Here is a 14,833-nt window from a genome sequence, read left to right as displayed (position 1 = left end):
TATGAATTTAATGATTAAATATTAATATTCCATTTATTAGAAGTTTATAGGAACTCTAATAGATCAATTTATAGAAATTTAGTTTTGGTTATGGTTCATAGTATATGAAATCGTATAAGACTTCCTTTTCTCCATCAGAAAAATGAAACAAGAGTCTCATTGAAAAGTTAAGTGTTTTATAAGTTTAGGAAAGCTACAAAAGCAACGATTCTCAATTCATGATTAATTACGTCATTAAATCTGCAATAGTTGGTAGTCCATATATAATGGCCAGAAATTATACATAATTGGTCCATGTAAATTCGGCAAGACACCTTTTTTCGGCCAACCGGACCACTACAAGACAATTTTCTCTAGATTACGCAAGTTAGCAGTTAACATATAAACTAAATTAACTAATAATAAACTAATTAACACATTATCATTATCATATTATAAATACATGGATAATCTGCATGAAGTTTTGCACGGAAGATTGGATTCATTTGTTTAAACTTATTGAGTATTAAATAGGTATTTAAAACGAGTGAGTGGGAAAATATCATTGTTCTTGATTTAAAGATATCCAGTAGAGATCATTATTTCATTGTTATTTAGAAGGAAAAAGCCTCCTTCCTTATTTTCCTGTTCTCAGGCTCATTGAAATTTTATACTCCTTCCATCTTTAATTATAATATTTTTTTCAAAAATTTATTTGTTGCATCTTATAAATCTCTTTCTTAATTTCTAGATATATTTTTTTTCTTATCTCCCTTAATTATTTACTTTTCAAACATGAACGAGAAACAATTAAATGAATGGAGAAATAAAAAAAAAATGATAATATAAATAATTGATAAGTTTAATATAATTAACTAAATTAATTATTTTTTTAAGGGTGTAAATTAATTAAAAAGATCTTATAATTATGAACAAAAGGAATACTTTTAACAATAATAAAATGAATATTATGGATACATTATATATATATATATATATATATTGTACGCTCTGTGCGGCCTTTTGCCTAACCATGATACAAGCTTGTGTTGTTTTCATAAAAATTATGATGATTCTGATGAGCGTGTGAATGTTGTGCATGCGCTTCTCAAGACTTGCATGATCAGTACTTCAATATAGAGAAACTTCTTTGCATAATGTTCAAAATGTTTGCAGAATTTAGAGTAACTTGCTAATTTAGTTCTACCTATCACATGCAATGTTAATATTGCTGCCACTCGATCGGTTTGTGGTTTTCTGATTTGCAGTGAGAATAGAAACTAAACATTTGATTGGAATTTATTTGGGACTCATTTGTGGGTGAAAAAGAAATTAAATGATGCTAGCTTCCTTGTTTTCTGATTTTGAGTGAGGAATAGAAACTAAACCAAGGTCTATCTGATTGGCATTAATTTGTGACTCATTTGTGGGTGAAAAGGGAATGATGCTAAGTTCCTTGTTGTCTGTTTTTGAGTGAGGAATAAAAACTAAACTAAGGTCTATTTGATTGACAATTTTTTTTTGAACAGCCAAACAAAGGGAGCAATTTTATTGGAATAAAAGAAGTTTGATTGACATTATTTTGGGACTCATTTGTGGGTGGAAAAGGAATGATGCTAACTTCCTTTTTTTAGACTCTGGGTGAATTTATACCTAGCTAACAAATACTAGGTCGAGCAAGTATTGACTTTAAGATAACTTTGATTTGAACTTTAGTGCAGGATGGGAAGCCAATGGACAGTTTTACTTTCATTTTTTCTTCAGTTTTGCTTTAGTCATTGCACAATTACTTGTTTACTATTGATAAGCAAAGATGTTGACTGAGTGCTTAAAATTTTTTATTTTCAAAATATAATCACTTTGACTTTTAACAGGAACTTTAATTGTTTTTCTTGAAGGCGTCAAAAATTGCTGTGAAGAAATATTTTCCCAATCCAGTTTTCACACAACCTCGCGCATATCACATTAATATAGTTTAGTTTAAATTTGATATCATATTATTTTTGCATTTAAGTCAAAAGACATTTTTTGTCAACAAATGAAAAACTGAATCGCCAAGACACTACACAAAATATCAACGAGCATTAGAAACTTATAGCGTGCTCTATCCATATTATACGACAGTATCTGATTTTTAAATTAAATTATATATGTGGACACACGAACTACATGGTACGTTAAAAAGATAATATTTCTAGGATTCAGTTATAGATTAAATCATTCTAATCTGAATTTGTAGCCTCTTCATTAATACGTATCAAGATTACATGCAAATAGTTTAAATTTCATATGCGTGAATTTTAATCATGGAAAGTATTTCTTTCTTTCTTTTTTTGTCAGTGTTTTATTTTAATTTTATGTGTTTAAATAGAACCAATTTTGTAAATATAATATAATTTAAATCCAAAATATTAGGTTATAAGAGGGAAAATGTTTCGAGTTATATACTTTTTATAATTCAATTTAATTAATTTTTGTTCTATTAATATTCATTATTTTTTTAATATGAATTTTGTTACTTACAAATATAGTAACATTTTTTCTTCCACACTCTTTCTCTGTCTTTCTAACAGTCTGCTTAATATTCAGACTTCTCTTTTAATAATTCTTTCTCTTGAAAATAAATTACAAATATAATATTAAAAAGAGAGTATTGTTGTCCGATAGCATTTCTCTCACTTTAATTATTTACAATTTTATTTCCACATTTTACTTCATACATACATTTTTTTGTCACAAATATATTTTTAATATCTCAAATTTAAAAATTTGTTATTTATTCCTCAGTACAAAAAAAAATATATTTTTTCCCTCAAATCCTGAAAACAATCTTTTAGTCCCTCAATATATCAAACATAGCATGTATTACTTTTTTATAAAAAAATTGTGGTTAATTAAAGTTTTAGTCATTCAAAATTTTCATAATATAATTTTTGATCCCTTAAAATATTTTTGACAACTTTTAATCCTTCATTAATTTTTAATCATCCTTTTCAGTCTCTTTAAAACTTTTTTTCTATTTTCAGTTTTTTTATTTATTTTTATTGCTCAAAAAGAAGTATCAAATATGAAAAAAATAAGGTATTAAAAATTGATAAAATAAGGATTAATCTTGAATAATAAAAATAAACAAAGTCTAAAAATAGGTAAAAAAAAATTATAAGGACTAAAATTACTGACAAGGAATTAATGAATGACTAAATTTGTAAATTTGAGGAATTAAAAATTTAAATCTAAAAAAACTGAGCCACTAAAAACTTTATTAAACAAAAAAATTACTTGCCAATTATTTTGACAAAAAAATGATTGACTTTAACTCGACCATGTCAGTGATTATATTTATTTTTTATTTCCAATTTTTTTTATTTTCAAGCGAATTGTATTTCTAACAAAATAATTGATGTATTTTATCTTTAATTTTTTTAAAAAAAACTGTTAATTTTACGATTTTTCGTTTAGCTAACGTGCTACACTAACGTTTTTTTCCTCTGTTACTATACATTGATATTCTGACTCTGTATAGATTAGGGTTATCGAACTTGATCTAAACGTTAAAACTTGTGAGCACATTGATGGTGACAAAGCACTTCGTTTTTTAATCATAACTTATTGTGTGACGCCATAACTTTGACGAGTTTCGTCCATCCACCATTTCTCTTTCATCTTTTACTTCTGTCCAGTCTCAGCATATTTATATCATCACCTTCGCTTGCCCCCTTCGCCCCCTCACATGTTTTCAATTAATTTTTTATTCTACATATATTTTAATATAAAATTTACGATTAAAAATGATTGTATATATATTATCAATAGTTTAAAATTAATTTTATTACTAACTTTAAAACAAAACAGTACTAAAATCTCGACCCCCATCTTAGTGCTTCCCCCCTTCTCTTTCTGTCCATTTTATTTTTTTAAAATTAAACGTAAATATATGTATATAAAAAAACATATAAATTAAAGTGATTTAAGTTTGATAATAATTATTATATACTATCATTACTATGAATCTGAATCCGCTACACCCCATACACCCTGACACTAGATCTATTAAAACAAGTTTTTATTTTAAAAAATAAAAGAAATTGATCCTAAGCACTCCCGTGATAAGAAAAATCTCATATTATGTGTCATTGTTGATTGTGCTCTTTTCTTATGTAAATTACTTTTCTTTTATACTTTAACTATTTTTAGTTTTACAATTAAACGACTCTTTTATTTTACGAAAAATATATACTTCAGCAAAGACTTTTTTTTCCTATTGTTTCTGTTCTTAGAATTTTAAAATAAGTTTAGATTTAATTTAATCTCAAAAGTTAGTTTAAGAGTGAGATTGTTTCTCATTTATATATTTTAACTTAATTTTATTTTTAGTCAATGTAAAACTTAGATTTTGTCCAACACTTTTAATTAATTTATTTAGTTTTATAGCATAAAATAGTGATAAACATTTGAGACATGGACACGGGGATCTATTTTAACCACAGTTTTATTATCAACAATCATAGATATGCGGTTGATTTCGATAGCTGCTAATTTAATATTATTCTGTATATTATAGAAACGAAATAAAAGAAAATAAAAACCTTTAATGTAGTGGAGTCCTGGCGAACAAGAAGAATGACGAAAGCACTTCATTGGACGGCCAGTGACACAATCCATCTTTAGTTTAATCTCATTTTTATAATTTAGTTAATTTAACATCTAATGACTGAAGTCAAATTCTCAATTGAGCATATATATTTATATACTAATAAGTTAATACCATTAATACATATGGGGGAAAAAAGTACATTAATACGTCAGATTTGTTCCCTTTCACAAAGCCGTTGAAACATCTCTTCTCTCTCAAAATTATCATTCGGTGTAAGGAATTAATAGTATTTAGAGTAATTGTTAATTAATAATCAGATTCAGTCAATAGATGGCTCTTTTAGGAAGTTCCTAAATCGGCTTTTCGCGTTGTTCAAAAGATCCATCACCTGGACAATGTGACACGTGGATCAATAATAGCACTTTAATAAGGAACTAGCATCAAATTATTTACGCAACTTGTTTTCTCGTCTCTTAGAAATTACTAGTATATATAATGATAAACAAAATGAAAAATTAAAGTAAACCATATAATGGAAGAGAGAGAAGACCCATCAACGGCTACGAGTCGAATGACTTTAAGTTGGTAGGCATCATATGACATGAGAAATGAATAAAAAAAAAAGTTAAACGTTGTCATCTTCTTATCTATTTTTCTAGGTAATGAATTGTCGACTGTGTATTAGTACATACATAATGTTAAAATATTAAATGTGTCTTATTTTAAAAATTACATTATTTAAACAATAAATTTTAAATATTTTTCACCATTTTAATAAGATAAATGTGTTTTAAATACAATTTTTTAACTTAACTTCATAATATATGTTTATAGGCACAAAATAAAATTCTTTTTATTAAAGATATGTTTTTCTAATTAAGGGTGATATATATTATTCAGTACGACTTTTGTACTAAAAGTAACGAAGCAATAACTGATCAAATAAGTTATTGAAAACCACAATATAAGTGATATATATATATATATATATATATATATATATATATATATCAATTTTTTATTCTTGTAAAATTATATACTACCATGATTATTATGTTATAAATATAGACTCCTAATATTTTTGTTGAGTGTTTGATTTTTGATAATTAGAAACAATAACAGCGAGATTAATTAATTTGCCGATAAAATAATGAAGTTAATGATCATATGAGAAATGTCAATGTATCCTATAGTCATGATTAATCGTGTGTTTAGGCTAAAAGCCACCCAATAGCCCCTCCGTCTTTAGTAGCGATCTTTTGGTCACATCATATATAGTGTCACGACTCTTGACTCTAACTTAACAACCCAGGACGTATATCCAAATATCTCGGAATAACTATTGTATGAGGATATGGAGAATTATCCCCAGAATATTAGAGCGTCCCTAGCCACAATAAGGAAATATATTTTGAAATTGGACCCAAGGGAAGACAAATTAAACACACACACTTAATTTTTTTGGTTAGGTTTCCTAACCTGTGAAATGACCTATACCAGAACGATCAATAATATTTTTTTTTTACCATACTTTGTTTAACACGTTTTTTTATAATTGATTGCAAGAAGAAAAAGAAAAAGGAAACAAGTTAAGACTAGGTAAACCACCTCATGTAACTGACGTAACTAGACTCGTATAAATAAATTTCATGCTATGTAATTATTTGTAGGATAACTGATGTTATGTAATTTAACTACATAATTAAACAATTTTATATCAGTATAATATACATATATAATGATATGCTGAAAAAAAAAAAACACATATATTATGATATGACACCAATCACAGATTCGATGTAAAAGATTAAGGAATAATTAGTTACACTAATTTTTCTTAAGTTGATGATAATCATGCTAACGTCTTTTGTCATTTGATCACATTCAGAGAGGAAACCACAAATTTTCTTTTGTCATTTTTCTTAAAATTTAAGCTTGTGATTTCACATTGCTCCAAATAATGTGAGTTTTCTTATGAGTTAGTCATTCAAATGATTCTATATATAGTATATTAGTCATTTCTCTTTATCACTATTATTTTGTTGCTGTTTGTTTTTCACTGCACACATTATCACTTAATTAGGTTTGTTATCTCATTTTAGTTGGCCTCCTTATCTTTCTAAACTTATCGAGAGTCTGAGACTACTTGGCCTACAAAAAATATGGGTATCACATGTACCCTTGAATAAAAAAAATTCATTTTGCTGAGAAAAAAAAAGTCTTACATAATATATATTATATTAGTTGCCTTACTCAGTTACCCACACTAAAAACCAAATTCACAGTCCCCAGTTTCAGTTGTATGAAGAAGAACTTACTACTTAGTACTGCGTAAACATACTTTATCTTCTTTCTTTGACGCTTGGCACATTAGGCTATGTGAACTTGTGTGAAGATTCTGTACACACGAGATTGGTCTGCGAAGAAAACATTTTCTTTGTAAGATTGGAAGAATCGAATAATTTACGTTCAGGTACTTAATTTATAAAGTCCATCTCCACATAAAATTTCCACGGTCACAAAAATGTAATAGTTAAGACATGAAGAAGAAATGTATGCCCATTTGAATCTCTCACCTGGTCGTTCATATTTATTTTTTTATATAAGAAATCAATATAACCAAATACTAGTAAGTTTCGATATCCAAAAAGTTGACTTCCAGAAGTGAAGTATACTATTTGATATTAATTTATTCGTAATAATTGATTATTATTGTGTTTTATAGTATATACGAGTATATGGGGTCAGATAAGGTGGTGGTATTTAGTAATGCTCATGCTAAATGTGTGCCTGGCTTACAAGTTCATCATCATGTCGCTCACTTGTTAATGCGCTGTGCTTTTGAAGACGTGCTTATCGTGGTTTTGGATATAGTTAGCTAGTTGAGCGTTGAAATGTATATTAAATACTTTATACTTTATTACGAAATGTTGAAAACGGACAAACATAGGCGGCATTCTACAAAATACAAATAATGGAAAACAAATATGAAAAAAAAGTAAAATAATTTGACCTTTAATTATTGTCACATCCATCTATATATGAATAATTGGTTTAAATTTTGCTTAATTGGGATTTGAGAACAATGTAAAGACAGACATAGAGATGCAGATAAAGGTGGCGTGGCATGAGGGGAACTGGAAAATTTCCCAGAATATGCAGATTGATACCTGGAAACATGTAGCCAATTAGACTCTTAACATGTGGGGAAGTCTTCATCTAGGGTGGGGACCTTTTGGCGTGTTTGAGTTTGACGAGAATAAAATGAAGATCCACTGAATCGTGTCTAACCCTCTGTGCATTATTTTATACTCATGTGTTGGTATCCGTTAAATTTTTGGATACTGGTATGTTTGAGTTACCTTTTTTAAGTTATTTTAAATTCAAAAATTATACGATTGTTTTAATTTTAAAAATAAATAAATATTTTTTTAATTAATTCAGTATAAGAGGGGGGAAAATTTAAGTGTGTAACTTATGTTTAAAAGATATTTTAATTTTTTTTAAAACCTACTTTTTAATAAAAGAAACAAGTTATTTAACTTTCAAGAACTTTTTATCAAATATTCTAACTTATCATTTTAAAGAGAAGAAAAAACTCAAAGAAAACTCAACCAAAAACTACCTTGATAAAATGGAAATTTAGAAAAGATTTTAAACAACCGAAAAGTAATTCTGCTCAATTTTAAGTATAAATATTAGCAAAACTATTCTTTATAATTTCTTAAATATTATTAAATGAACTGTATATAAATTTTACTAAATGAATTGTGGGTTCAGATTATTTAAAGAAAATCACTTAAATTCATTCAGTAACAAAAACAATGTGTTAAAAATGTACTCCCATTGTCACATAATAATTATCATATAAAAAGAAAATTAATTTCTAAAGTATTTATCATTCTAAATTTTCAATAAGATTAATTAATTTTTTTCAGTTATATTCCTTATACTATTAATAATGAGTAAAAAAATCTATAAATAAATTAATGATGATAAAATAAATTTTATAAAATTATTATTTTATTTTATCTATTTATTAATTTTTCTGATTTGTGTGTAGAAAAAACATAAAAGACAAATATTAAGAGATGAAAGGAGTATATTACTAACCTTATTCACGCATTAAAGATCCATGGCCTTCTATTACTAATGTCTATGTTCTCATTATTGTATCCAATCAAATTAAAACCAAAATCATTTTGCACAAATAAACTAAAAATAGTATTAAGATAAAATATACATGTAGGAACAAGTTTTAACTTATAAGATAATTTTATAAGATTAAGTTAAGTTGATAATTCACATCCATTGTAAAGAGCGGAACTGGAATACTGGAATAGTCGATCGGTTCCAGTATGCATCAAAGGATAATTAATTACATCCATTGTAATAAAAGGGAGGCATGCATCAAAGGATAAATGCCATAGGTCCTAAGGAATACTGGAATAGTCGATCGGTTCCCTGCATCGAAGCACTTTCCTAATTTTTTTCCTTCTTTTACATCCATTGTAATCGCTTTGTCTTTTTCAAAATTATTAAGAATAATTTATATTTTTATGCATGCAAATGATAATTTTAAATCTTTCTATGATCATCATGATTCGTAAGTGTTAAATGCTTTTTATATTGCTTTCCTCTAAAAAAATGCTTTTATATTTTTAAGACATTAAATGTTTTATTTTTTATTCATTATTTTCTTTACAGGATAGTAGGAGAATTTGTAAAAGAAATAATAAAAGAATATAATATACTCTTTTGTCCCAAGATAATAGTCCTTTTAGGTTATTTTACGCATATCAAACAAAAATAATAAATAAAAAGAATAATAATTTCACAAAATCAATCTTATATTATCATTAATTTATTTATAAATTTTATTATTTATCATTAATATTATAAAAAATATATAAATGAAAAAATATAATTAATATTATATTAAAAAATTAAAATCACAATTACAATAATTTTTTTTTACATTGATAATTATAATATGATGAGATGGAGGGACAGTGAATCCACTATTGATTCACTATTGTGACATGAAAAGTAAAAACAAAAGGTCTACGATGCATTTATGGTGAAGTAAGTTTTTCTTCGCCTAATTGAGGTGGGGGGCTGCAATAGCATTCGGCGCATTATTTCTGTAAATAACTATCCCTTGTCATCAGTTTGACCATCCCATATTTGGAGAGAGTAAAATATGAGTTTTCTAAGTGTTTTTCCTATTTTTTAGAGAGATGTATTCTTTTATCACGAGAGAGTGCAATTATTCTTTTTTTCTTATACTTAGAAAGAGACTGTAATTTTCTTTAACTTAGTGAAAATATTCATCTATTTTTGTCTTTTTGTTTCTTAATAATTGAGAAATTTTCATATTAAGACGAATGTATAGAACATTACAAGAGCCAGACATAAAAGTGCAATCAATGGAGGGAGCTGCACGTTAACCTCATGTGGGTCTCAGTGATACAGCTCCAATATGAACTGCCTCTTACAGCTATTAGAAAAGTAAGTAATGATTAATTAAGGTGTTCAAATAATTAAAGTATTATCCATACCTTAATGGCTCAAATTTAAACCTGTTGGGCCTAATACCGCGAGGATTGTTCATGTTTAAACTAGTCCAGATTCATACCTTAATGATTCGGCCACAAAGTACAACTAATATAAACAATTAAATGCAAATAATCTATTTTATAGTAATTAATTAAAGATTTCTTTTTTTTATAATGAATAAATAAATGAACTAGATGAGTCATATATATATATATATGCATGTGAGAAAAAATACAGAATGTAACGTATCATTTTATGTATAGTAGTAAAAACTTATAGGAGAAAAAAAAATTGTTTGATTTCAAACTTGGTATAACTCAAAGTAATTTTTTCAACCAAGTAATAAGTATATAGCTTAGGATGGGGTTGAAACTGGCCTTTTGTTTCTTTTTCTCCTTTTGACGTAATCACTAATTTGATACTCTAATTTATTTTTTAAATTAAATTTGATTCTCCTATTATTAAAATATTTAATTAAGTCTTCTAATTTTTAAAATGGTTCTATTAGATCCTTTCATTTTTAAAATTTTTAATTAGGTCTTATATTTTTTAAAAATAGGTTCAATTTAATCATATTTTTCTTTCATTTGCTCCATTTTTTAAAAAACAACAAATTTGGTTTTAAATATGATCAAATTGAACCTATTTTAAAAAATAAGAGACCTAATTAAAATTTCTAAAGATGAAAGGACTTAAAATATTTTTAAAAATTAGAGGATCTATTTAACCTTTTAATAATAAGAGAACTAAATTGAACTTTAAAAATAAATTAAAGAAAAAAAATAGTAATTAAGCTTCTTTTTTTTTTGTCTACAATAGTTGGTTTGTTGCGGCCAAGCTTGTGGGTTTTTTTTCATGCACCCCGTAAAATTACTGGTACAACCAGCACAACAGCGCAATTTCAATTTTATCCTTCCATAAAGAAGATATACGATTGACCAATCCTTAAGACAAATCCCGAAATGTGTTTCTGGTCAATAATTGGGCTATGGCTCATCTAGATATATAGGATTATTGCTATATCCGCTTCCCTTTTTTCCTTAGTACACTCATCTTCCTTTTTTTCAAAATCAAATTAGTTAAATAACATTTTTTTTCAAACCTTCCTCTCTCCCTCCCACACTCCCTCTTTCTTACCAACAACATATACTCTCTTTCTTTTATCACACTCCTTTCTTCTTTCAGTTCCTTTATCCTCCTTCAATCTCTTGCTCTAACTTTAGGATTTACTTTATCCTTTCTTCCTTGTTTTATTATTGTTCACTCACACAATATCATTAATATCTCTCATGCAATAAAATATGACTAAATTTTAATTTTTTTAAAATTGTTGCAATAATGTATCTCTTAGAGTCGTCTAAATTAAAGAATTCATATCATATGTTTTCTCCTTTATAATTGCTTCACTAGTGTACAATTTTTAACATTATGAAAAATATTGTCGGAAACACAACAACATTCCAAAAAGTATTTTGCAAAACACAGTTTTATCTTTTAACATCTTTAAAAAGTACTTTTTAAAAAACAATAACAATATTCTAAAAAGTATTTTCTAAAAAGTTAAAAACAAAACATTATTATGGAAATTACATTTTTTTGTGTATCAACATTATTATTATTATTATCATTATCATCAATAACTAAATTTATATTTTTTGTTAATTTAACTATTAAAAATACTATTTAATTTTATTTTGTAAAGTTTATATTAATGATTTTTTAATCAATTCAACTATTTCTTTATTATTTTATTACTAACTACAATGTTATAAATATATATTTAACTATTTTGATTTAAAAATAAATTCATAATTGAACTATTAGTCTATTATACAAATCAATAACTTTTCGTTAATTCAATTTAAATTATAGAAAAATAGCAAATTGCTTGACTGGAATTTTATAGTAAATAGCAAATGCATCTCTGTTTATTATAACAACAACAACAACAGAAAAGAAATTTCTCAGTACGTACACATAGACGACCAAACAATATTTTGGAAAAAAGAAAAGAAAAGAAAAGGATAATAAACAACCATAACATTGATACATGAGTTACTAATTTCCAGGTGAGTTCATCAGAGGGTGCTTGAAAAAAAATTCAAATAACCAACTGATTCTGCACTTGGAGGATTGTCTTAGCTGAGTCCCTAAGCCTCTGTGTCTCTTCTTCAGTCAAGTGCACATTGGTTACACCCAAAACCCCTCCTCTTCCTAGTTGTGCAGGCAAGCTAAGAAACACTTCCCCATCATCAATGCCATAAAAACCCTTTGCAAGAACCGAGACAGGGTGGACCCTCCTTTGGTCCCTGAGAATGGTTCGTGCCAAGTTTGCCACCGAGTATCCTATCGCCCAAGAAGTGTACCCTTTCAGATTGATAACTTCATAAGCACCCTGTATAACTTCCTTGTGTATGTTCTCCAACATTTCCTTCTCATACGCAATTTCTTGCTTCTCCAAAAAACTCAGCACCGGAACACCCCCAACACTAATACTAGACCACAGAGCCACTGAGCTGTCACCATGTTCCCCCACTATAAAAGCCTACAATTACAAAAAAATCACAACATATAAGAAAATAAAATGATAACGTAAGAATAATAAAGGTTGATCACTAGTATATAATACTCATTCCTTCTGTTTCATCTTATATAACGCTTTAAAGAAAAAAATTATTTCAAAATATATATATATAAATTTACAAAATCAATACTATAATAAATAGTATTTTTTATGATTATTCTTAATCAATACTAAGTAGAAATAATATATAAAAAGAATAAATGAGTTATCAAAAAGATAAATAAAAAAATATTAAAAATTTATCTAATATTTTGTTTAAAATTCAGTAAATCAATTATATTTTTAAATATCTATGTGAAAATCTAAAATGTTTTTATAATTTGATAGGGGTGAGTACTAGTATAAAGTACTAATTTATATACTCGAAAAATAATTAACCTGGACATCTTGAGCGTTGACATCAAGATGATCAGCAATGAGGAAACGAAAACGGGAAGAGTCCAAGTTAGTGCCGGAGCCAATGACGCGGTTTGAAGGGAACCCTGAAAGCTTCCATGCCACGTAAGTGAGCACGTCCACGGGATTTGAAACGATGAGAAGAATGGTGTCTGGGGAGTAACGAGCCAAAGGAGGTATGATTTTCTGAAAGAGTGTGACATTCCTCTGTAGGAGATTGAGCCGGGACTCGCCATTAATTTGACGAGCCCCGGCTGTGACAATGCAGAGGTCAGAGCCCAGCGTGACCGAGTAATCGGTGGAGGCCTGAATTCTGGTGCGGGGGAGGAAGGCAGCGGCGTGCTGGAGGTCAAGCATCTCGCCGCGGAGTTTGTCAGGAATTGCATCCACGAGCACAAGCTCGTCGGTGAGATCCTGAGTGAGGATGGTTTGGGCTATGGCCATTCCCACGTTGCCTGCCCCAACAACAGAGATTTTGTTGTGGCGTTTGGTGGGAGAAGAAGCTGCAGCGTTCATGATCGACTTGAAGAAGGCTTGAGTTAAGTCCAAGCCTCCCGGACCCAATGCTGAACCTGAACTGCTCTTGTGCATTGCCATTCTTTGGATTCCTTCCAAGAAAAGATAAATATATATCAAGATTGATTATTAGTTTTGTGGTTATAAGAGGTGATAAGTTAGCATATTTATACTAAGGTGAAAAAGGGCTGAGAATGTAAAACTTGGGACTAACTTGAATGGTTTTTGAGTCTTGGCTTTGGAAACAAGTTACAACGTAATGCTTTTCAATAGTCAATCCCGTGCTTTGTTAATTCGTCGTAAATGAGACGTGGGTGGTTGAGATCCAAACCTTTGTGTGGGTCCATTGCACCTCATGTCTCTCCGTAGCTTGCTACAATATGTTGATTGGGGAGAAATGGAGAATGTCTCGTACTGCCTTTGAATTTTCTAAAGTTCTGGATTCACCAACCAAATATGTTTCGTTAAGGATTAAGAACTTTCTATAGTTTCTGGATTCGCCAAGGAAATACGTTAACGTTAAGGATTGTACTAAAAGGAATCAGGAAAAAAAAAAAAACGTGTCGGCCGGTGTCATTTTGCGTGGGCATTCAATAACGTGCTCTTATATACTTTTATGCTATGAATTTGTAGCCACCCTAAATTGCACCAATTTTGTTATGTCTGATAGCAATATAATTATAACTTATTGATAAGTACAAAATTAAATAATAATAGTGGGAGGTAGTAATAATAGATAAATACGTTGTTTTTATAATATAATTATGAGTCAATTCTACTCAATGAATAGCATATTAATTTCGGCAACCTTTTTTGCAGTACCTTTTGTTCAAATACGACTTTTGGAGAATAAAAAGTCATCGTATCACTTGAGCAACGAATAGATATTAGTTATTTATTGAAACTTTGGACGTATGAATAGGAGAAGAATGTTATGTGCCGGAAGATTTACGATGCTTACCGTCAGCCACTCTGTTCCTTTTCCAATCCCTAGTTTCCTTGGCCAGTTACAGGAAACTGTGTGCTGAGGAGAGCTTCTTTTGATATGCTTTCCCTATATTACTTTCCACTTTTAGCGTGCACGTGTCAGTGGTCATATCCTTTTTTTATTTATCAGTTTCATATACTTATCAAAATAGAACTAGACGTACGCGATAGGACAACACCAAATGACACTCTGTGGCAACATTTTCTCAAAATATTGT

The 14,833-nt window shown here is 28.4% G+C and overlaps 1 protein-coding gene across 1 annotated transcript; it reads right to left on the bottom strand.

The window, feature by feature from the left end:
- Window positions 1–12,038: 12,038 nt before the first annotated feature.
- On the bottom strand, window positions 12,039–13,779 carry LOC114423812 (L-lactate dehydrogenase B-like). The gene is made up of 2 exons (XM_028390712.1): window positions 13,095–13,779; window positions 12,039–12,677 (listed from the first exon to the last, which is right to left on the bottom strand). The coding sequence occupies exons 1-2, from the start codon at window positions 13,707–13,709 to the stop codon at window positions 12,234–12,236; spliced, it is 1,059 nt and encodes a 352-aa protein (XP_028246513.1). The 5' UTR covers window positions 13,710–13,779; the 3' UTR covers window positions 12,039–12,233.
- Window positions 13,780–14,833: the final 1,054 nt, after the last annotated feature.

Source organism: Glycine soja, chromosome 1, assembly GCF_004193775.1.
Source record: "Glycine soja cultivar W05 chromosome 1, ASM419377v2, whole genome shotgun sequence".
Taxonomy (NCBI): Eukaryota; Viridiplantae; Streptophyta; class Magnoliopsida; order Fabales; family Fabaceae; genus Glycine; species Glycine soja.
Note: the sequence above shows the minus strand (reverse complement) of the source record. Positions and strands in the feature narration are given on the sequence as shown.